Source organism: Diabrotica undecimpunctata, chromosome 1 (assembly GCF_040954645.1).
Source record: "Diabrotica undecimpunctata isolate CICGRU chromosome 1, icDiaUnde3, whole genome shotgun sequence".
Classification (NCBI taxonomy): Eukaryota; Metazoa; Arthropoda; class Insecta; order Coleoptera; family Chrysomelidae; genus Diabrotica; species Diabrotica undecimpunctata.
In genome coordinates, this window is record NC_092803.1 from 152,311,198 (window position 1) to 152,337,227 (window position 26,030).

At 33.9% G+C, this 26,030-nt stretch overlaps 1 protein-coding gene across 1 annotated transcript in view; it reads right to left on the minus strand.

Annotated features, from left to right (window-relative positions):
- Positions 1–1,174: 1,174 nt before the first annotated feature.
- The window catches only part of Unc-76 (fasciculation and elongation protein Unc-76), a 135,066-nt gene continuing 110,210 nt past the window's right edge, over positions 1,175–26,030 (minus strand). Inside the window, exons 4-7 of the mRNA XM_072520245.1 lie at positions 21,792–22,042; positions 18,870–18,945; positions 12,439–12,504; positions 1,175–7,423 (exon numbers count right to left, since the gene is read on the minus strand). Of these exons, the coding sequence (XP_072376346.1) occupies positions 7,407–7,423; positions 12,439–12,504; positions 18,870–18,945; positions 21,792–22,042 (410 nt within the window). The 3' untranslated portion in view covers positions 1,175–7,406. The remainder of the gene's footprint in view (positions 7,424–12,438; positions 12,505–18,869; positions 18,946–21,791; positions 22,043–26,030) is intronic.

The following is a 26,030-nucleotide window of genomic DNA, read 5'->3' on the forward strand; positions in this document are numbered from 1 at the left end:
TGAAGAGTTCCTTTCTTTTTCCCTCGATCAAAGCATGAACACTGTCCGATTCCATATGTGTGTGCCCTTTCAGTAAAAACTTTTAAGTGATCGTCTTTATTTGAGGGTACGTATGCAGTATCTAAAAATATCACACTATAATTATTATAAGTATTATACTTATATTTTTATTTTGTCCATAACAGTTATCGGTCCAAAGAGTGATGTCCTCTACTTGACTACCTGGAATTGTATTGTCAGCTCATTTCCAAATTGACGAGGTAATTTCATTTGCCGAACGGGCCCCTTTCGATTCGTCCCACATCATACATTATACAGAAGAATCACTGGCATCATATAATGTAAAATTTAATGTCCAAAGCTTCCTTTTGTAGAAACTAATACAATTGTTTGTTAGTAGTAAAGGCAAACATTTTTGCAAATCACCAGATAGTACTATATGTTTTGGTGACTCTTTAGCCATTATAAAGTCCAATTGTTTTAAGTTATACCAAGTTTTAGATTCAATTAGGTGAGCATCATGATTAGTCTGTACACTGGTTAGTTCATCTGCAGTAAGATTATTTTTCAATTGAGCTGTGAATGTACTGCATGTATTGCAAGTGTCTATTTTGGGAGGTTGAAGTCTTTATTAAAAATATCTATGTACCACTTTTTTTTACCACATTTGGCAAAAGTAGTTTTTAAATATGTACTTTCGAGCGCCTAATCCCAAATAATAATCCAGCCGAGTGCAGATTTTACAAACTTATTCCGCTATAGTCTTTAATAAATATTCTTCGCTGTCAGTAAAATTAATGAAAAAGAGTAGTTTCACCATAAATTCATGACGTCACCATCAGGAAAAGAAATTTGAAAGATTTTAAAGCTTAATTGAATCCTCGTTCTGGTTCTTCTATTATCATTTTCTGTATTCTTCTTTTTCTTCTTTATAACCAATTCTGCTTGTTCATTGGCGGATTAATATCTCTATGAAAGTTTGTCACTCCATCTTCTGGATAATTTTCTGTATAACTGGATAAATTTCCATTTCCATTTATAATGGATTTCTAGGGTTATAATGATTTTACTCTTTATTAATATCTTTATATGTCAACAACAGTTATTACTGCTTTCCCTCAAGATTTCTCTGTGCGCATAAAAAAAAGACTTAGAGAGTATCAATTAAAACACATTTTACGGGAGAACAGTTTATTTCAATGAGATCTTCTACATATAGGCTGCTCTTTGAAAGAGGTAACATTAAGACAATCCTCATATTTTTTTCCTAATATTAATTATAAGATATTTCAAAAAATAAAAAAAAATCAAAAATATGGCAAGAACGAAGAATGCAGCGCTGCATTCTTATCAAAAATTTCAGTTATACACTATTATTAATACACCAGAAGAAACAATAAGAGTAAAATATGAACTATTTCAGATAATAACTCTTTGTATTGTACTTATTTTAAGAATTATTATTTGTAAATTCGATTTTAGATCTATTTTCTATTTAGGTATTCTAGAAATTACAAATGTAGGACAAGATATATCATAAATAGTGATAATTCAAATGTATACAATTAAAAAATAACAGCAGCCATTTTGTAAGGGGCGGAGCTACAATATGACACAAATGATACGTGCTGGAACTAATCTCATCGTAGACATTTTGTAAAGTACGGGGCGAGAATGTATAAGGATGACACAAAGTACATGACATATAATGTGATAAAGACACAAATTACATAACCAATTACATGAAAATGACATTACATTATAGGTGCCATTTTGTACTGGGCGGAACTAAAATGTATGACAAAAATTACACCATGACAGATGACATGGAAATGACCTCATAACATCTATTTGGTAAGTGGTGGGGAGCAATTTATACTTGACTTACTGACTTAAGAGGGACTGCAGTTTAGACGTAGAACAAACTAAAGTGATGCACTATATGAGTGTGGCCTCATAGCCATCACAATGTAAGGGTCGGAACTAAGAATGCTAAGTGTGAATGTTACACTGCCTACGTTTACTAATTATTCGTTAAGTTTGCTGGGTCTTCTTTTGTGCAAAACTTTTCTTTTTTCTGTAAGAAACGTGTGTAATATTAGGGTATGTTTTCGCATATTGCAAACATTTGTAATATCGTGTAAATTGGACGAATCAAGATATGATAAATATAATTTAGACCCAAGCAATAGCTGCATCTGCTTTCTATGTTGTTACAGGAATCTTCGTTTCTAAATTATTGCAAAGATTCAATGTATCTTAATGTTAAAGTAAATTTTGTTTAGGTCGTATCTGCCAATATATTCTCAAACAAATTACGGCACACGCTGAAAAGTAAATCAGTAATCTGGAGGTAGAAAAATAAATTATATTAAGAGACAGGGAGATAGTAAACGAATTTAAAATACTAAAAAATTCATAAATATTCAACCTAGATATTACAAGTCTAAGTTCAAAATATACAGTTGCCTAATTATTAAAAACCAATTTCATTCGAACATTTTACTCTTATTTCCCCTCTTATTACAACTAGGACTTGACAATTTCCGAACACTCATTATTCACTATCCAAAGAAAACTACAAAATAGTTTTCCACTTACAAAAATATCCTCTAACTAAAAGCTCACAGATGCTTCTTTGAACATAACTATGGTAATTATGATAGTTTCTGGACTAAAAAAAGTAAACATTTAGAACTGCGAAAATAAATAATCTCGCTTTCTTTAGCATTCTAGTTCTTCGCCACTTTTAATAATCTGACGAAGACATTACTTTTGACGACTTTTGCACAAATGTTCCCTGTCTGATGCTGAGTATCAAAATTGCAAAACATTTTTTTTACTTATATTCCACCGACACACTGTTATAGTTAAGACTAAATAATAGGATCAATAACGAAAATTAAGGACTACAGGAAAATGATTAGTATATTACCAAAATGTGAGAAATGATCGTGTGTCCCAACCAAGAATAAAGAAAACAACAGATGTGTTGTTTAGTTTGCTCAATTCACGTGTTTACTCTTTATAAAATTCTGAAAATCTTCGAAAAGTTACAGAAAAATAGTTATTATGTCTTTTTGATATATACTTATAGTTGCCATAATCATTCTTCGCACATGTAGTCAATAAAATCAACATTGATGTTGTAATATTTACATTAATATTACATATTTACAATTAATTTACTATCGAATAGTACATTCTGGTAGTCGGTTAATATCAGAATTTAAACTGAATCTGACTCGTAGTTTTGTTCTAACCGCGTGTTGAAGCGGAAGTGTCTGCAGATTTTAGACAAATTTAAAAAGAGCAATATCGGTCGTGATTCGATTGTTTTTCGAAGAAAAAAATACCTGGAGGATAACGGTGCTCCGAAAATCTTTGACGGCTACCACAAAGGATAACGTGATATAAAATACACAATATCGTATTCGCAGACCACCCATTTCAAAATGCGCAAGATAGCTGAGACAGTAGGCATCTCAAAAAACTGCGTCAGTCACATCCTGCATGAAATTTTGGGCGTAAGAAAGCTGTCGATGCGATGAATGTAGCATTTGCTCACTCCGGAAAACCGTCAGATCACTTTAGAGCAATGTTTGACGCTGTTTAAGCGTAATCCGAATGAGTTTCTGCGTCGTTTCGTGATCAACGACGAAGCATGGATCCACCGGCACATACAAGAGACCAAGGAACAGTCGACACAGTGGACTTGTCGTATCAGCCGGAAAGGTGATGGCCACTGTTTTCTGGGATTCACAAGATGTGATCTACATCGACTACCTGGTGAAGGACAAAACGGTCATAGGGATGTACTGTTCCGATTTATTGGGTCGATTCGAGGCTTAATTGCAGAAAAAATCAGCCCACTTGGCGAAGAAAAAAGTGCTCTTCCACTAGTACCACACCTCAGCCGTCGCCACGTTACAAAACTTTAAAAAATCACTCGCCGGGCACAAATTGAAGTCGAACGGGGTCATCGCCGCACCAAGGCCTACTTTGCGGACCTCGCGAAAACGTATTGTAATCATATACATCTTCTTGTAGTGCCTATCCGTTTCGGATGTTGGCAACCATCATGGCAATCTGTACTTTGCAAACTGTGGCTCTGAAAAGATTTGTGGTTGCTGTGTTGAACCACGTACGTAGATTTTTCAGCCAGGAAATCCTTCGCCTTCCTGGTCCTCGTTTTCCTTCTACATTTCCTTGTAGAATTAATTGCAGCAACCCATATCTTTCGCCGTTCCTCATGATGTGACCGAGGTATTCGATTTTGGTCGTTTTTATTGTGGTTATCAACTATTTTCCTTTTGGCATTCTTAATAAAAACGCCCTGGTTAGTAACGTGGTCGGTATAGGATATCTTCAGGATTCGACGATAAAGCCACATTTCGAAAGCCTCAATTTTCTTGCAGGTAGCTTCTGTGAGATATAACATCCTAGTAACCGGATTTTTATGGGTACTGATAAATCATGACATTTGAATAGCCATTTTTTGAAATGCAGATCTTGCTTTCTCTATCCTAAATTTTATTTCTAGGGAATGGTCCCAATTTTTATTGACGTTCGTACCAAGGTAGGTGTATGTTTTACTCTTTCTATTGGTTGACCAATCACACTGATTATTTCAGTTTGCTTTGTTTTCTTAGAGATCATCATACATTTTGTTTTCTTAATGTTCAGTGAAAGTCCATATATCTGACTCACTTCTGTGATTCTATTCATTAACTCCTGGAGAGCTTCATAACTGTCAGCGAATAGCACCGTGTCATCCGCGTATCTGATGTTATCGATACATTCTCCGTTAATTCGAATTCCGGCTTCAACATCATCTACTGCTTCTTGAAAGATTTCCTCGGAGTATATGTTAAACAGCAAGGGTGATAGTATACATCTCTGTCGGACTCCACGTATGATTTTGATATCATCGGATTTTCCTGCTTCTGTACGGATAGACGATGTTTGATTCCAGTAGAGATTGCTAATAATTCTTGGATCACAGGTGTTTATTCCAATATTTGTTAAAATCTCCATCAGCTTGTCGTGTTTTACTGTATCGAAAGCTTTATGGTAATCAACGAAGCATGCATATATACGTCACATATTTGTTATTTTTCGTCAAATAGTTAACTAAATATTCTATTGAATCTATACTCTTCAATCTTAATATCCAGTTATTTCAGTTCTATTCCTATTTATTTTTTGTATATCCCCCGTAGTTAGCCTAAGGATAGACATATATAAATGTCTATGACCTTAACTAGCGACAAAGATTATTTGTCTGTTGACAATTGTGACTTGAGAACTCCACACCTACCTAAAAGTACTTCAGCTTACATTCAGCCTACATTCTAACAAATATCTGAAGACAACGACCACATTCTTCTTCTTCTTGATGTGCCTATCCGTTACGAATGTTGGCGATCATCATGGCAATCTTTATCTTATCTGCAGCAGCGCGGAAAAGCTGCACAGATGTTGTATTAAACCAGATTCTGAGGTTCTTTAACCAAGATGTTCTTCTTCCTGGACCTCGTTTTCTAAATATTATTTTTCCTTGCAGGATGGCTTGAAGGAGAGCATATCTGGATTCATTTCGGATAATATGTCCGAAGAATTGTAACTTTTGAGATTTGATGGTGGTCAGTACCTCCCGGTTCTTATTCATTCTTCTGAAGACCTCCTCATTTGTGACTCGGTCAGTCCACGGGATCTTAAATATTCTTCGATATAGCCACATCTCAAATGCTTCCAGCAACCACATTAACTACATTCAATTTCATGAAGCCAACAATATATGCAACAATACTTGCCATAAGTATTATTTTCACATTTTGTAGAGGTTTAGGCAGGATTTGCTTCTGTCCTTTTAATATTAAATTTATGTTTGTATAATAAATATGATTAGTTAATATCCTCTTTTATTTGTCCCTGTCAAACTCATTTTTCAGATTTTCATTTAAGATCAGACGTACCTACACCTGAGAGATTGATCTAGACGAAGCATAAACAATTGGCTCCCAACGTTAGTTGGAGTTTTATTGTTACAGTATTTTTCACACAGTATTTAAGAGGAGACTGTTGTTGGTTTTGGTTTTTCTTTTGTATGCTTAGTACTTATCGGACCGGCTAGTAAATTGTGCAAAAAATTCTCGTTCGTATAGAAAAACATTTGCCATATATTGTGCTTAGTTAACAACAAAAAGTTACATTATTTTATATCCAGAAACTATCATTTTTGGGACCTGATATATCTAACACTATACCTAAACAAGAAATTTGTTAACATACTTTTGACAGTACGGGTTTACAAAACCAATCAATTTATTTATCATCTATGTTAATCATATTATGATCATATTATGATCTAAAATATCAAGAAGAAAGCTTAGTAATGTGAGCTAATCCAGTCTTGAAGAGTGAAATCTGATATATCACGATCTAGAAATCTAGAAATCAAGTGTTTCACTGCTTAATCACTGCTGAAAGCGAGATAAAAGAATATATTAAAACTTATTTGATGCTAGATGCTATACAGTCAAATAATTGTTCGAAGTCACGAAAAAGAAGTATTTATTGTAATTTGTATTAAAGCTGCTATTAGAATCATAATTTTAGCTGCGCCATATGTTTCTGACATCTTGTCTAAAACGGGCATTGTTGAGTTTTCAAGCACTTTATCCACCATTATTTTAAAGTGCTCTCCAAAGCATGTTAACAAATTTCCAATAAAATTATAAAAAAGAACTCTTACATGATATATTGCACAAAAACTTACTTTGTTGTGTGCATAAAGACAAAGGTACAATTAATCTTAAAATTACTTTAATTCACATTTTTTACTTCACTTGCAAGACTTTAGACTAGAACGTTCTGCGTTGAAATATTTACAACATAAATAAATATTTGTCATATCAGCTGAGAGAATAAACAAAACAATATCGTTTCCGTATCACAGAGAAGAAGAGTTTGGGTAGCAACTATTCGAGTACATTGAAGTATTGATAGAGGCTCTGAAAATTCGATTTGAGTAAGGATTATTGGTTAATTGCGGTAAATGACATATTACAAAAAAATGTATTGTTTGTTTCCACAATTGGATATAAAAGCGCCGCGTCTTAACATATTCAAATTCCTCTTTACTGGCCATTTTAAATGATTTTCGCTAAAAATTTCATATCTTTAACCTAAACTAACCAATAATTTTCTGATAAAAGCCTCTAGAAATTTAGAAAATTTGTAAGGAATGAATTAAAAGCAGATTCACTGCTTCTTCCCAAAGATACTGTCGTTAATTCTAAAATAATATTTGTATTTTGTTTCGGTACTTATTGTAGAATTAGTGTGCTGCAGCAGTCGAAAGCTTTTTACTAAATAACGAGTAGCTATTGGCTAGATGTGGCTTATGTCGGACAAATTACTGAAAAATAAAAGAAACAAGAATATTAAAAAAATATGTATACGCTAACCACAAAACAAATGTTACACATCATATACTCAAATACATATATAAAATAGACTGATCATATCGGCAGTTTCCAATGTCAACAAGATCGTCCAATAGGCGAGGCAATGAACCAGTTAAAAGCCAAAAACCTACCAAATTTTTGCAGTAGGATGGATCTCAATGAAACTTGTTGTTCGATTCGTGAAATTTTGTAAACAAAAATGATGATGTGGAAATAAAAATTGCATTATTGAACAAGGAAAATGCATTTTCCAAAGTGCATTTCGAAGTAATGAAAAATGATAAATTTGTAATTCGGAAATAATTGACGGAAATGAGTTCGATATTACTACTCGGGCAGATTTTGGGATCACTGAATACGAAATTCGATACAAAATTAGTCATGGCAGTGATTGTCTTCGAGACCCCTGGTGTTCAGGACGGGCCTCGTTTCCTGAAGTTTTGTGGAAATTTAATACCAAATCAGTGCAAACTCGCTACTTAGGGGGCTTTTGGTGCGAGGAAGGGCCTCGTCTCCTGGAATGTTGTGGAAATTCGATACAAAATCAGTGCGAATGCAAACTTGTAACATTGTTGACATTTTGGGTCGATGATCACGAATATCATAACGGTGATAGTCTTTGATGCACAAACTCCCAAGAGACCAGCCCTCTCCTGAACACAAGGTGCCTCGGACACCATCGCCGACATGATAATAGTGTTCAGAGACCCTCCGAGTAACCAGTTTGCACTGATTTTGTATCGAATTTATACAAAACTCCAGAAGCCGAGGCCGCCCTGTACCCCAGGTGACTCGGACACTATCGCCGACATGATATTAGTGTCCAGCGACCCCAAAAACCACCAAGTAACGAGTTTGCACTGATTTTGTATCGAATTTGCATAATACTCCAGGACTAGATTCCGTGCTAAGCACCAGGTACCTCGCTCATCATCGCTGAAATTATATAAGTGTTCAGCGACCTCAAAAACCATCGACTAACGAGTTTGTACTGATTTTGTATCAAATTTCCAAAAAAACTTCAGAAGACGAGGCCCAGGTGCATCAGGTGCCTTGGAGAACATTGCCGTCATGATAGTCATATTCAGTGACCCCAAAAGGCCCTAAGTAGTAATATTGAGCTTATTTTTGTCAATTTTTTCCGATTTACAAATTTATAATTTTTCATCACTTCCAAATTCACTTTGGAAAATACATTTTCCTTGTTCAATAATGCCATTTGCATTTCCACGTCATCATTTTTCTTAATTAATTTTATTTAATTCGATTTAATTCTGTCTACTTTTATTTAACTTTACTTAATTTGATTTATCTTGTTGAATTTTATTTAATGTTATTTAATTCTGTATAACGTTATTTAATTTTATTTTATTCTATTTATCTTTATTTAATTTTATTTAATTTTATTTAATTTTATTTAATTTTAATTAATTTCATTTGATTTTAGTTAATTTCGTTTAATTTTTATTTAATTTTAATTTAATTTCATTTTATTTTATTTCGGTAAACGTTCTCGTTTTCACGCAGATAGATGAAACTCAGTTTGGCCTCAGAGGAGGCATGGGTACAAGAGAGGCATTATTTGCGTTGACGGTACTCTTGCAGAAATGTCGGGAATATAACAAGAGTGCATATGTATGCTTCATAAACTTTAGGAAGGCCTTTGAGCGAGTGCAGCATATGAGGTTAATAGATGAATTAAAAAACATCAATTTAGACAAAAAAGACATTGAGTTTATTAAGGCTATATACTGGAACCAGAAAGCAGTAGTAAAGGTGAACGATATAGAAACAAATAATATACCGATTGCGAGAGGGGTTAGGCAAGGATGCGTCTTGTCTCCGACGCTTTTCAACGTGTACTCACAGGTCATATTCAGAAAAGCCTTATGGGAAAGAAAAGAGGGAATAAGAATTGGTGGAGAAATCATAAACACCATGAGATTTGCAGATGACACGGTAATTATGGCTGAGAGTATAGAAGAACTACAAACTGTACTAGATGCAATAAATAGTGAATGCATTCAAATGGGACTTGACATCAACACAGATAAGACCAAATTTATGATAGTATCAAGGAGTCCAATAAATAATGAACAACTAACTCTTGGTGGACAGCAAATAGAGAGAGAGTGACAAAATATAAATATCTGGGAGCTTACATCAACACAGAATTAGATCCAGACCAAGAGATCCGGGTACGAATAGAAATGGCAAGGGGAGCGTTCTTAAAATTCAAACAATTGTTCTGTGACAAAAATCTGAATACTGCGCTGAGACTGAGGTTTGTTGAATGTTACGTCTGGTCGCAACTATTGTACGGGGTAGAAACATGGACACTAAAAGCGCAAATAGTTAAAAAGATTGAAGCCTTTGAACTTTGGATATACTGGAGAATGTTGAGAATCCCATGGACTGCCAGGGTCACCAATGAGGAAGTGCTGAGAAGGATGGGTCGAGACAAAAGATTGTTGAGAATGATAAAAGTACGCAAGACTGCATACCTTGGACACATACTAAGAAATAATAAATATAGTCTTCTGCAGGTCATCATGCAGGGTAGAGTCGATGGCAAAAAGGGAATAGGTAGAAAGAGGAAGTCATGACTGCGAAATATTCGAGACTGGACAAACATGACTGTAGACGAATTATTCCACGTTGTAAAGACAGAGAAGTTTTTAAAAATGTGGTCGCCAACCTCCGTTAATGGGGACGGCATAGGAAGAAGAAGAAGAAACGTTCTCGTTGTTTTTAAACGTTATTTCATTTTTATAATAAGTGTATATGTAAATATATGTAAATCTTAACTTACAATTACAGTAACCTATATTTTTAACAATTTTTGCGAAAAAATTAATTACTGATGAAGTAATAAAACTTCCGAGTAAGGATGTTTGATCCAGAATCATCAATTTGTAGAATGAATTAGCAATAAATCAACCGTATCGTTTCAAGAACAAAATATAATTGATATGTCAGATGTTGGTAGTTCAGATTTCTTTCCAAGGTGGCGTAGTTACCCTACCGGACAAAGAGTGTGATTTGTCGTCCTAGCCTTTTATATAAATCGGTGTACATATACTCCTCTACATATTACGAATTTGACAAGAAAAGATAAAATTAATACAGTTTTACATTTTATAGATATTTGATCGCCATGTAACGTCATTTGTTGTTAATGTGTTAATTTGCTACATTAAAAAGTGTCAAAATGGATGTAAACCTAGTGCGCCTCGAAGTGGTGCACCCTGAAGTTAGCAGATATTGGCAAACAATCAATTTTCCATCTCGTGACAGTAACTTATGACTTTCTACGTAACCTTAACGTAAACATGCTACCACAAAGTATAAACGGTCCTCTTTGGACCCGCTAACAAGAAATCTAGGACCTGTAGTCTTAATTTGTCATGTAAACATAGAAATCATAAGCTATACCAAAAGCCAATACCTAGCAAAACTTTTTAAAAGGTAACGACATCGACCAAAAATGGAGTGAGATACCAGGTTCCGAATTGTTAGGAGCAACCTATCACCGACCTTCTGAAGTAGCACCATACGTTAAAAAAGCATACACAATGCCTCCTTCATATTGGCATTCACTGACGACGAAATCCATAGCGTTATCATAAAAATTAAAAACATTAAGCTGCCAACATTTACAAAACACCAGTCACACTCTGGCCAGCCAATGTCATCCACCATGAGCAATAGAGGTACAGAGTCCGCGAAGCAAGTGGGAATACACTAGTTAAATATAGGCAGAGGACGAAAACCTCTCACTTTTTTAACAACGTCCAATCCTTATCAGTTAAACAAGGTCCTTTCTGACTTACTACACAGTCAGCATCGCCCAGTTATCGTTGGGCAGGTACACTAATATCTCTAATTACTTCCACTCCAAGACCAAGATGGAATCGCTAAGTGCCAATTCTCCATAGGACTAGATAAATGCTTAGGATAGATACCCCCACTAGCAAAAACTATCAAAGATTTGCTGCTGCTGTAATATGCATTACTAACGCATGAATACCAAGAGTCTACCGCAAGGAATACATTCCTGAATGGGCACATAATAGTCAAAAGATGGAAACTGAGAGCCTAAACTTTCAAACATCAAGTAAAAAAACTTGGACATTACTACGAAAACAGGAAAGCGCTGAAAGCCCACGCGAAGACAACCCATAACTGTTAATCCAAACGCAGTCGCTTCGCACGTAGTAAAAACATCCAGAGAGCCAAAATAAAAAGCTCACACGATTAACATCAAAAGAGATCTAAATTCCTTATAACTAGAGCCACGGTAACAGAATACTCCATCCCTTTCACGTACCAATATATTTCAAACGCTTTTAAGGATCTTAAACTAAGAAAAACTACAGGTTTCGATGGTATCAAGTTTTTAATGACCTGTGACAAGTATTCAAAAGTCTGGTCGTCTCGATTCTTTACAATATAAAACACATTATAAAAACCGGTAATGTCCCACAGGAATTCAAGTATTAAAATATAATTGCCCTCCTAAAACCAGGTAAACCACACGATAGTCCGAAGGGCTACAGACCAATAGCTCCGCTTTCTGCAACATACGAGCTACTAGAATGGCTTAATGGCTAGTCTACAACAGAATCAGCATGCGACGCTTCGAAATGACTCCTATTGAACAAGCTGGGTTTTCACTCAAAATTTATGGATAATTCCTTGATGCCATACTCGAATGAATGTCTTATTTATGTTACATATACTCGTTTCTTATTAATGTTTTTAAAGTCGCACAGTACACTCATATTATTCATTTATGATGGCATCAACATTCCGAAAAACACTACAATAAAAATGTTTTTAATTTAACTTTGTTGGAGTATGCAAATATTAAAAGCAATCGATATGAAAAACCAAAGAAATAATTAATAGTTACGACAATTACTTAAACAACATTTGCATAAACTAATTTTGAAACTTTACGTACCTTTTAATATATAATCTGTCAATAAAGTGGGCACCGTCGGACTGTCTTCATTAATAGCTTTGAGAACTAAAAATATAAAAAAAATATTAGAACATAAAGGATTTAATCGCACATATAATTGAATTTATTTTAAAAATGGCTGTATGTAGTGATTAATTAGCAATGACAGAAAATAAGCAAAACATAATTTCATAATATTGATAATTTCAAAGGAAAAATATATAAGTAAGTAGTAAGTTCTTTTAAAGATGATGAACCACATAGATGATATCCATGTATCATCTAAATAAGTGGGTTTCTATAAAGAAAAAGTATTTTTGTAGTCACCGTCACAAGTAACAAGTCATTTTTGTAGATAATATTTAGATATTGGCAAAGGGCGTTAAAAGTGTTTCAATCTTTCTCGAGATTTAGCATCGCAGTGACAATTTTTTTTAATTCATTCCCCGTTCAGAGATTGAGGAGGCCGGGGGGTCTCGCATTTTTTGCCAGACCATCAATTTCCAGTTTAACCCATTGCAAAAATTCCTGTCCATGTGGGTGAAAGTATAAGTTTTTTTTTTATTTTAATGCTGAGAAACCTACTATGGTTTCCTTAATATTTCCACCTGCCTGTTTATGGGAATGGAGAAAAGCAGTGTTCGTAATTCATCAATTTGTTCGCTGGGAAACAGTTCTTCTTGTATTAAAAGAACACACAAAGTCCACAGTCAAAGCATGTATAGGGAAACAAAGAAATTCACAGTAAAATTTTAATCAATCAGTAACTTTAAAACAAATAAAAGGTATAGGTGTTTCAAGACAAGCCAAAGTAGTCTGCACACTCATCGTTAACAAATAAAAGGTCACAAGTTTTTTTTGAAAAAATAGACATGCTGCTACCATTTCGTTAGGAACGGAACGCCTGTCAATACTAAATGTTATACAATCATTTGTTTGTCAGAAGTGATTGATGAACTCTGTAGAAACAACTATAATCGTCGCATCCTCTTGCGTCAATACAATGACAGGCTCTCACACAACTCGTATAACATTCGACTGTTTGAAGATGAAAAACATAGATTTGGTTGTCATGCTGCATACAGTCCTGACTTGGAACCGTATGATTTCTTCGTTCTCGAAAATAAAAAAAAACAACGCAGTAAACGTTTTAAGACGTCAAATGAGGTGGTCGAAGCATACAAAAGTCTCATTTTTGAGCTATCTATTTCGGACTGACATAAATGCTTCAACGATTGGTTTGTTCGAATGCAAAAGTCTATTGATTTTAAAAGTGAGTACATTAAAAAACAATAAAGCTAATAATTGATGGGTTTATACAGCTCCGTCATATAAACTTTCAAAAAACTGCTAGTGATTATTTTAGAACACACTAAATTTTCACCTAAATTTACCATAAAAAATGCAATAGAACTAGTTAATAAAATACAACATTTTCAGTTACCTAACAACTCCAGATTAATTTCATTTGACGTAAAAATCTTTTTCTTAGTATCCCTCCCACAGAAACTTTTATTCTAGTAAAAAACCTTTTAGACCAAAATAGTACAAATCCAATCATTACATCTGAAATTTTACATCTTCTTGAAGTTTGCATAAACCAGGACTACTTTGAATTTAATAATGAATTATATACAAATAACAGTGCAGGACTTAAGGAATAACACCAGCTTTCAGAACAAATAACAACCTAGGCAAATATATTAAAAACAACAAGAGCCAACATAAAAAACACTTACACAGTGGTGTGTACAAACTTAAATGTGGCGACTGCCCAAAAACTTACATTGGTCAAACAGGTAGAAATTTTAATAAATGAATAGCAGAACATGAAAGGGCTTTCAATAATAGAAAAACAGATTCTACATACGCACTTCACCTTCTAGATCATAATCATTCTTTTAATGACGAATTTAAAATTCTCCACATTCAAAATAAAGGCCTTAAGCTATCTTTGTTAGAATCTATGGAAATCAACAAATTAAAAAACACAGATATAATTCTGAATGACCAGCTTGAGACAAACAGTTCTCCCCTCCTCAACCTATTTCATTAGAGTCTATAAAGTGTAAACCCATACCAAAAACAGATCACTTGAGAAAGGCAATCAGCCAAAACAGCTGTAGTGATAAAAATTTAAAATAAATTTTGTGGAAGTTTGAAAACAAAGTTTTCAGTGTTTTATTGTTAAATAAAGCTAATTTTTCCAAAAATATGTTTTCATTCTATTATTTGTGTAAAATTTTTAGTATACGTTTCGTAAACTGTGTAATCATTAACACTGCCTGTACTATTCACATGACGTACAAACTACAAACCGTTGAACCGAAACTTGCCAATCTTTGAAAGATCTAGAAAGATTTTCAAGTGACCCTGGCTCTGAATTACAAATATTTATCTGTCATTGAGAACGATCCCAAACTTGTTAAATCGCATTACAGTCGATACATACGAGTAATACCGAGCTTTTGTAAAGCTAAATTCGCCACTGCTGTTCGGTGAAGTCATGCCTTCTTATTCACAAGAACCATTTGGGTTAAACTGACGAACAGATAGGCCAACAATAGGATGAACTACTAACGTGACCCATCTGTGACTTCAAACAAAGTCAACTCCAAGGCAAATCTAGACTCGTCCTTGAACAAACCAATGTGCACAACTGTGCTGCAGTTCAGTACTGATGAATGAGTAACTAAAACTCTATGCCTAACACATGTGTCTCTTGTTAACTGAATATGTCAAACATGTTTTCTGGCACCAAGTACACCATCGTGCAATTTTCTAGGAATGGTATACAAACTTACGTGAATGTCAGTCTGTATCCAAAGTTTAAAAGATAATAATGCACAATTTCTTCCATCACCACTCCTCATCTATCTATGTATATCCTACCTCCTTATAGAATGAGGAGCAGCGATATCAGTATCAATAGTTTAGAGTCAGAAAAAGAGCATGGAGGGCACACGTTGATAGAATGGGTTAAAATAGACTTGCAAAGATTGAAAAGAAAGAAAAACCGAACACCAGCAAACCACTCAGAAGACACCCCCCCCCCCCCCTCCCAAAACTCTGGTATGAAAGTAGGACATCGGAATCCCAACTTAGGCTATAACTTAAACAAGCATTGTCTGAAAATAAGAAGAATAATTTCTTCTAGATGTCGTAATAATAATATATTCCTGCGTTCTGGAAATAGCTCGTTCTCGACCAACTCCGTGTAGTGTATTACATTTATCAGCTTCCTGGAAACGATTCCAAGCTAGTCTAATCAACCCCTGAGAAACAATAAACATTTAGGTCACTTCCTGTTGAGTCCGGTTATGTGCAATTATGTGCAATGCATTATGATGCAAAAGGGCCATTATGATGGTCAAGTCTTCGGAAGAAAGCCTTCATAGTGGAACAATACAACACAACACTAGATAATATCAGACACGCTAGATCAGATAGATAGATAGATAGATAAATCCGAGGTCGAAATTGAAACGTCAATAAACTTATTTTAACCTTCAATTGTGGCTTATTCCCAATAAAATAGTATCTGGCTGATTCTCCCAATAAGGGATATTTCGTGTAACCGTAAGTTTTTTTAAAAACATTCAAATATCTTCCTATAAAATTTTTGTAGTAACTTCGGCAAGAACGAGATCTATTAGTTTCATATAAAATTTTATTCAAACATTAGTTATTTCAAGTAAAACAAAACAAAAAAACCACCGATTTTTCATTAACGTGGATGCAACTGGGTGCCAATTTTTACGGATATTTTTACTCTCATAGTATTTGCCTTTATTTGGAATTGTTTTGAGTTCCTAAACTAAATGAGTAATAATAAAGCAATAACTGAGTGAATATAGTTTACTACAAATATTATCTATACTTGCTGAGACCATCTTTAAAATATGCAACCAGCTTCTGAGTTCATTAACGTGGACACAAACAAACAGCGTCAAATTGCCTTCAATAATTTAAAATTAGATAAAGCAACAGTGTCATCAAATAGAACAACCGGAGTCGATAAGATGTTAAAGGGTTATAAAGTTACAGAAGAAATAAGAAGAAAAATTTTATTTGGAGAAGTCCTTACAAAGGGACTTAGTGAAAATTTGAATGAAATAAGAGGTAGAAAGTCGAAACAGATATTTTCGAAAGTAATCAAAGGTAAACTATTAAAAAAATATAAATTACTTAAATATGCAAACAGTTTCCTTTCATACAAAATGAGTACCACTGCTTTAAAGAAGTCAGGGTTGACAGAATACACCCGTAAAAAAGTTGATAAATTTGGATTAATAAGGCGCACTTTGCATAAATTTTTCACTGATGACGAAGTTTCAAGACTGCCCTGGTAAAAAGGAAACTATTACCAAGAACGGCAATAAAAAGCAAAGACGTTATTTAAATGATACATTGAAGGTATTATATGGGCGTTTTAAAGAAAAACATAGCACTACAATCTCATACCCAGCTTTTTGTAAGATGCGTCCTTTTTGGATTGTTCCACCAAAGGTATCGAACAGGGACACATGCCTTTGTGTTCTTCATGCAAATTTTAGTTTTCTTATAAAAACTTTAAACAAAAATCGTATTTTAAAACAAAGAAATTTAGATGAAGTGTTAAGAATATTGTGTTGTAACAAATACTCTGAAAAGTGTTTAATGCGAAGTTGTGCAAGATGTATTACACAAAAATTAGAGTTTAATGTTGCAAATAATACATGGGAAACAGAGATATTTTATTATCAATGGGTAGTAAAAAAGGAAAATAGAATTAGTAGTAAAACTAAAAAGGAAATTACTGTTCAACTAACAGCAAAGGAAACAATTTCGTCAACTATTTTAGGCACAATTGTTTAATTGAACGAAAACCTGCAGAAAATATTGAACCATTGTTTAAATATTACTCACCAATACTCTTGCTTGAGATCTCTGAAAAATAAATTGTCTAAAGAAGAAATAGTATTCCATATAGATTTTGCAGAGAATTATAACTGTAAATATGGAAATGAAGTTCAGTCCGTACATTTTGGGGCCTCTCGTGAGCAAATAACTTTACATACAGGAATGATGTATTCTAGTATAAAGAAAGAAGCCTTTTGTACAATTTCTTCACTGAATTGAAGATATTTCCAAAGATGAAGAATTGAAGATAATTCCCAGCCTGATTGAGTCAATTCCACCAAATATTCCAGAGACCAAACTAGATTTTGCTTTAGATGAGTGGGTTTTAGTAATCTACGACGACTGTTGGTATCCAGGTAAGCAGTTAGAAGTATACATTAATATGCAATATAGTTTTAAACTTTAGGTGTTATCGAAAAAATTAAAAGAGATAATTTAACATTTACTTTTATGGAGAGAAAGGATAATAGATTTAAATGGCCCAATCCCAAGGACTGCCAAACAGTTAAAAAGAGTGGAATTTTTAAAAAGATGACGTCTTCGCCTCTCCCTATAAACAACACATATTTCAAAATTGCCAATTATGAGATAATAGACCAAGAAATAGTTCAGTTTCTAAAAAACAACATTTTGTAAATAATTTTAGTTTTTGTTTGCTTAATCTCACATATATTTTGTTGTTTTTTCGTATTTACAATTATTATTTGTAATTTATTTCTGGAAATTAAAAGATTAATCACGACCTTAAAATATTATTCTATTCTAGACAAGATCTGATTCACATGGACATGTTATCTCATTCACATGGGCATGTTATTATTAATAACTTATTAATTAACATGTGCTCATGTGTAAAAAGGTTTGTTTGCTTAATTTCACATATATTTTGTTGTTTTTTCATATTTGCAAATATTTGTAATTTATTTCTGGACATTAAAATATTAATCACGACTTTAGAGTATTATTTTAGACAAGATCTCATTCACATGGGCATGTTATTAATTAACATGTGCTCATGTGTAAAAAACTTTTAATTAAGCGCTGCTAATAATTACATAATATTCTACATTAACAAAGTTATCTCTATGCGACTTTCCAGCTTTTTCCAAAAATAACTTTTATTCGGATAACCAATTTTTGAAATTAACCGTATTGTGAGAATCATCCATCTACTTTAAAATGACACAAGAAAATAGCTTCAGAACATATCACAGATGTAACGTCGCTAGTGAACAGAATAAAATGATATAAAATTTATACTTCGATGGTAGTAAAAACAACGTTTAATATTTTATCCAAATAAAACCATATTTTTACTTATCGCTGCAACAACGAAAGTACTAGCCAGTAAAGAAAGATTAAATTTTGCCAATATCAAAAAATAACTGATGAATATTTTAACAAAATAATAATAAATAAAATAAATAGCGATAATTAGATGCGTATGTACCGATTACATTTTTAGTTGTCAGTAGTTAAACATGTTAAAATAGTTTGATGTTATTTAAGAAATGATCTATAACGCTTACTTTTTATTAGAACTTGAAGACTCTGATTGTCTGGCGGTCCATTTCCTATGTGGTATGGAATAACGGTGGTCAAATACTAAAAAATAAATGATGTATCACTATATAAAAAAACTTAGAATAAAATTAGATTACGGCCTTCTTGCAACCGCATAAGAATATCTTTGCTCATACATTGTTAATTCTAAATTGTTCTCTTTTATATCTTTAAAGACTTTTTCAATATGCTTTAATTTGTTCTTTTCGTTCTTTTCTGGCTCATACATTATTCCTTCGTCTTGTAACTTCTCGCTGTGTCCATAATCTTTATTTAACAAAACATAGAAATATTTCTTCCAGCTTTTTATGATTTTCTTAGCCTCAGTTATTCATTGTCCCTTCTTTACCGTATTAGTTAACAGTTTCTTTTATTTGTTACCTTCCTAATCTTCTAAACTGTATCTCTTATAAAATGCTTTCACGTTATTTTTCGAATTTTATTCAAGATATTCTTACATTCTTTCTTCGCTTTGGTTTCTGGAGTTCATTACCGCTTCATTTGTCGTTGCTAATTAATATTTCTATTCAAGGGTACTAATAAGTAATCTTCGATATCCGGATGATACTGTTATACTGGCAAAGATTTGCAGATGATGCTCAATAGGGTAAAGATGACAGGCAACCAATTTGGACTTAAGATCAACAAAAAGAACAATAAATTGATGGTGATTAGTAAGAAGAACATTTAAAATATCGACCTGCATATTGGAAATATTAGAAAACGATAACATCAGGGAGAGCTGGAAAAAACTCAAAAATGATATAATTAACGCAGCAACAGAATCACTTGGAGAGAGGAAAGTAACGAACACTAGCTTATCAAAAATGAAGTCCCCGTGGTTTAGAGAGGAAGTGAAGATAAAACGTGAAGAAAAGAAGAAAGCCTTTTTACAATACAGAACAAAACAAACACAACAGGCAAAAAATAATAAAAGAAAACTGAATGCCTCCAGAATGAAGATCAAGCATCCTAATACCTCTCTTCAAAAGGGAGACAAATTGGACCCAGAAAATTACAGAGGAATTAATTTATTAAACACAACACTAAAATTATCAACCAAAGCGATAACAAATAAAATGGATAAAATTATAACACTAACAGAAGTACAACAAGGTTTTGGGTCAGGAAGATATGCACCGACGCTATATTTATATTAAGGCAAGTACAAGAGAAATCATTCGAATACAACAAACCGGCATATATGTTTCGTAGACCTTAAGAAGTCATTTGACCGGGTTATATTAAAGGATGCTATTCACTTATTGTACGCAAGAGAGATACCTCTAGGAATAATCAAAACGATCTCAAATATCTACCAAAAAAATACAATAAAAGTAAAAGTAGAAGAACAACTAACTGACCCTATTGAAGCTGGAAATGGAATAAGACAGGAAGATTCTCTGAGTCATCTATTGTTCGACCTGATGAAATAATACAAAAAGTAAGAACTAAAAAGGATACTAAATGGGAGAAAAACAACAAATAATCTAATAATGAATTTTTTGCTGGTGTGAGTCTGATAATGTGACGCCTAGAACAGAGCTGCAGATTGCCTGAATGGAACAATATGAAGAAATAAAAATACCAGGAAAGAAAAGTCATCAGAATTTACAAAACAGTCATCAGACCAATAATGACATACACGGCAGAAATACGATCTGACACAGAGACAAAAAATATGTTATAAACAGCAGAGATGAAAAAACACTATGGGACAGAGCTAGAAGTACAGATATACGACGTAGATGCAAGGTGGAGTACATCAAGGGCTGGGTAAGAAATAGAAGAGTAGAATGGAACGATCATATAAGTCGAATGATAAAAAACAGAGTAGTAAAAAAGGCAAGAGACGGTTCCCCTACAGGAAAACGCAAAACGATGGAACGACAACTTACTAAAGGCACATTGAAAAGAGACAGAGTTATGTTTACATAAAAAAAAGGAAAATAAGATATTGCAAACGAACATATAGAGAGAGTTAACAGATTCAAATATCTAGGATCTACAGTAAATGATAAGTGGGAACCTTATGTCTATAGAGATTAACATCCCAATTGAAATACCGCAATGTAAACGTTAGCACCAAATGGTGCGCCACGAAATATCACGTACTCTCCAAGCTACTTTACGAAGTATAAGGATGGACGCTATAAGCAGCAACTGAAAAAAAATTAGAAGCTTTGGAAATGTGGCTGTATTGACGCATACCTAAAATACTTTGGACGGACGGGAGTGACCAATACAGAAGTATTGAGACGAATGGGTAAAGAGATGGAATGGTTAACAACAATGAGGAAAGCGTCATACCTAGACCATGTGTTTCGGAATGATAAATACATCGCACTGTCCGTACCAGAAGGTTGGGTATAAAACAAAAAATCCTGGCTGAGAAACTTACGGGAATGGTTCCAAATACCAGAAGCTGCAAACTTAATATATGTGCCACAAAATAGAAAAACATATATCGTATGATGGCCGCCAACCTTAGAAAACAGCGCGCATAAAGAAAGGAGATCCACTGGGTATTTCGCTTTTTAACGCGTTCTTACATTTTCTATTACTGCACTGATCGTTTTTTGTTAATTTCTGTATAGATCCACTTCATTTTTTGCGCTATTCATTATTTGAAGTTCCGATTTCTATTCAGATATATTTATTTAGTTTGTGAAAATATTTTATTGTAATTGTATCCTTTTTTCATCTCTTCTATTTTTTATTATCAGTATTTTTGAACAGTGAAATAAAAAAATAAAACGGAAAAATGTATAATAAAGTGAAAACAAAGATAAAATTTTCTATTCTATTCTATTTTCTATTGAGATTAGAAACTATTAACTATTTTTTAATTGATTAATACTTCTATAAATCTATAGACTTATATTTACCTTAGGATCCATTCCGTTTGGAGTTTTATTGGAAGAATTCTTCGCCGATCGTTTCTTTTCAACGTGGTACTGTCTCCGTCTGTTTTGCACCGCAAGTAATAACGAAATGAACGTGTTTTTCAGCTCTTTCTCGTATTCCAATTCATCTCTGAGAGCCAACTCCGAGATCAACGTTTCCGAAAATTCTCTTATCAGCACCTCCAGTTCCAGGAATAGCTCGTTCAGTTGGGACAGGCTCAAGTCACGTAACTCTGCAAATATGAAATGGAAATATTTTATGTTTCGTCCTGCAATGCGGCGAAAAAATGTTAAAATCTGATCGTAAAAGTTTTGTGCAAAGTGTAGAACTGAAAAGAAACACACGAATAGGAATAATAAATAATATCTAATATAATATATTGTTGGTCTTTAAAGGGTAATTTAAACTTTAATTTAAAGGGTAATTTGGTCTTTAAACGTTATTATTTAGTTGTTTCATTTATACACCGCCGAGCATAAAATTAGAACCCCGTAATTTGAATATACATATTTAGAAATTAATATTTTCTTTTAACTATTTGCTGGTGTAACATAGGTTACTTTCCTTGGAAAAAATTGTTGTTGTTGCTATTTTAATAAGCGTTTGAAATTAAAATTATCCCTTATCCTAGTTCCTAAAAACTCTTAGCAGTTTTTGTTTTTTGTGGTTTTAACGTCAATTGTAAATTGTTTGTGTAGTGTTATCACTGTCAGTGTATTGCAATGGGCATAAGTTCCGTTGTGGCGGCAAAAATTGTGGTGGTGTGAGAAGATGGGCACGGTCAGTGCGAAATTGCGAGAAACGTTGGTGTAAGTCTATGGACTGTGCAACGAGTATGGCGACGATAACAAGACCTTGTTCAGGCCGAGGCAGAATTACAATAGCTAGAGATGATCGCTTTGTCGTTTCTAGTGCTTTCAGAATTCAAACAGTCACGGCCGTTTCCCTTCGAAATCATTTTCAAGAAGTACGAAATATAAACGTAAGTGAATGGAGAGTGGACACATGGACAGAGGCGACTTTATGCTGCTGGTTTATCTTCTAGATGTAAAGTAACTGACCGCCGCTTTCCCGTGAACACCGAATTGTCAAATTGAATTTTGCACGAGAACACTTGGCTTGGACAATACAGAATTGGAGCCGTGTATTGTAACAGTGTGGCGACGTCCAGGCGAGATATATGCTTCAAGCTCAAGCATGTGTTGCCGAGCGACTTCCATTTGGTGGACGGTCAGTTATGGCGGCACCGAACAACGTTGTTCGGTGGTTATGGCATGGGTAGGCATATCGTTTGACGCTCGCGCGGAGTTAGTCTTAGATGATAGATTCTAACTCGATGGTCTTTATCGAGAATGGGATATTCACTGCGCATGTGCGCATAGGTATCTGACATAGGTTCTAGAAGGCCATGTTTTACCGTTTACGGTTATTCTTAGATGTGTAGCAATATTTATGAATGATAACGCATGGCCCCACACTGCTCGGATAGTTACTGAGTAGAATCTTGACGAGGTTCAAATCACACGATTTGTTTGGCCTGCTCGTAATTCAGGTATCAATCTCATAGAACATGTTTGAGATGAGATGAAGAGACGTTTACCGAGTCATAAGCCGGCCCTCAGAAGTTCAAGAGAGCTTCGCGACATAATGGTACAGGAATGGAAAAATATTTCACAGAAAGTGATCCAAATCATGCACCGTCATTTTCAAGCTGTTATCACTGCCAGAGGAGGGAATACTCGCCACTGAAGTTCTTAAAATTTCTTTTGTTTCAACAAAAAGCACATCAAATTAAAATTATCCCTTTTTAATATTTAGGGAAGGAAAGAAGAGGAAGGAAAAGGAGATAGGAAGAGAGTGTCATGGTTGAAAAATTTAAGGTACTGGTTTAAATGCAGTTCAATATCAGCTTCAGAGCAGCGGTAGAGCGAGTAAAGATAGTAATGATGATATCCAACCATCGATTGGGAGGCGAAACTTCAAGAAGAAGTTATAAAGGGATAGAACATGGATCATTAAAAGTCTAAAATTTACCCTACCTCAAGAATAGAAATTTAGGTATATTCTGATCAGTAGCACTTGTGAAAAATACAAACCAATTAAAAAAAAATGTTGGGCAGTATAATTTAGTTCTTTGAATATCGGTTGTTTCGTGTTTTTGTATTGTAATTTGTAATGTAGGGGCCGCCAACACCATTTTTCAGATTTACTTCTAAGATAAGACGTTCTAATACCTGAGATACTGAGCTAGACGAGGCCTAACAATTGGCTCCCAAAGAAAGTTGTGAGTTTTATTGAAGTTTGTGAAAACATAGACCTTGAAGGTTACTCATTGGCACCGACCGTTTCTGATGGGTCGTTCAATGGTTACAAATTAGATTGAAATTAAAGGGTGAGTTTTGTACTGTTTAAGTATATTCTCGTTCCTAAAATATTATCTTACTTAATTGTCTGAGATATGAATGATTAAGTTAATCCACCTGATCGAATTATGATGTGAAGAATCCATATTTTTATAGAGTGTGCCGCGTAATAAACTTTTGTGAGTTTACTACGCGGAATTTTGATATTCACAATTACCCTACTCGAGGTAATTGCACTTTACACATTGTGAAAACAAAAAGGACGTCTTGAAGAAACTCTTTGTTGTTTAAGGGTTTTGATTTTTTTAATAAGCTTCCTCAAACAGTTAAAAGTTGTTCATCTGTCCAAATGTTTAAAAGCAAATTAATGAACCATATTAAAAGCACCAATTGGTAGTTAGTTATTTTGTAGTCATGTTTTATGTTATATATTATTGTTTTATATTTTTAATAAGTGTAGGTACTATATTGTGTAATTGTTATTTTTATCTTATTATGCATTAATTTTATAAATTGATTAATTTTGTGTGTATTAGGGCTTTCCCTATTTTTGAATAAATAAACTTCTTCTTCTTATATCGTGTGAGATCACAAGTTTCATGTATATCTGCTTAGCGTGGCTTGTGTCTCTGTCCAATAGAGACAAGTGTGATATGCTTTTAAACGGGTATAACAAGTTCTGGTGTCATCCCTCTCATGCATTGAAACACCTCGTACTCCAACCCATACCTTGCAAATTAGATTAAGATAGTTGGTATGTATCAGAAAGTATCAGTTCATAGTACATAAAAAAAATAATATATATACTCTGGATCAGTTAGTGGCGGGGTATATTAAAACGTCGTGATGCATAGATCTTACCGCTCCGCATTACAATTTAATATTGACGATATTCCACAACACACGGTATTTTCTATGTTGGCGAAATGACTTTATAAGTTGACAAAAAATACTTTTTTAAATAAATTATCTTATATTAACGATACCAAAATAAAAACATGTACGCCAATTGTTTTAATTAAGCTCCCTAAGCTATAATAACATAAATTAATTGGGTTAATGCTGGAAATTATTACGCGAAGTTGTCAGCCCTCAGTTGCGAAAAAAAAATCAATATTTCCCATAAATTAACCCCTTTGACATTTCGAGCATATTTCGGAAAGGAAATGCAAACTACTTGAATAGTCAATATTAATAACGTACTGCAAACAGGGGTGTATTTTCATGATTTAAGAAAACCATATCGACATATCTTATATGCCGATATCGTTTGTCTATATTGAAACAATTCAGCTGAAGAATACTATCGCAAGTAAACGGTGAATTTCCAAAACCCACTTATGTATACAGTGTTATCAGATAAGATGATTCATCAAGTGCATTACTATTTAATATCATTGTGGATACGGTAATAATAGTAGTGAGCAAAAGAAAAGGTTGTAAAAAGGTTGTATATTGTTTTATATTTTTCTTGGCCTTCCTATACTGCTTCGACCGTTTCACATGTTTGCTTTAACCTTGTTAAGGCTCTTGGTATCGGCTCTTGTCTCTACAGTATATGTCATGACCGGCCCTAGTGTCATGTCCCCAGCATTATGAATCTTGTGTTATATATCCAGTTTTCTTGAATGTGAATCCCCGGGGACGCCAAAGGAAACCGGACGTTGTGTTAACAGAACAAACCAAAATCACAGTAAGACAAAGGTAAGACGATAGCAAGACAGCGACTATAGTGTATTTTTATGTATGAGAGAGTAATAAAACAATAAATTATGTATGCAAATCCCTAAACTGTTGATACGGGTGACTCAATGAAAAACAGATATTTGTCAACAAGTTTACAGAAGTATATAGGAA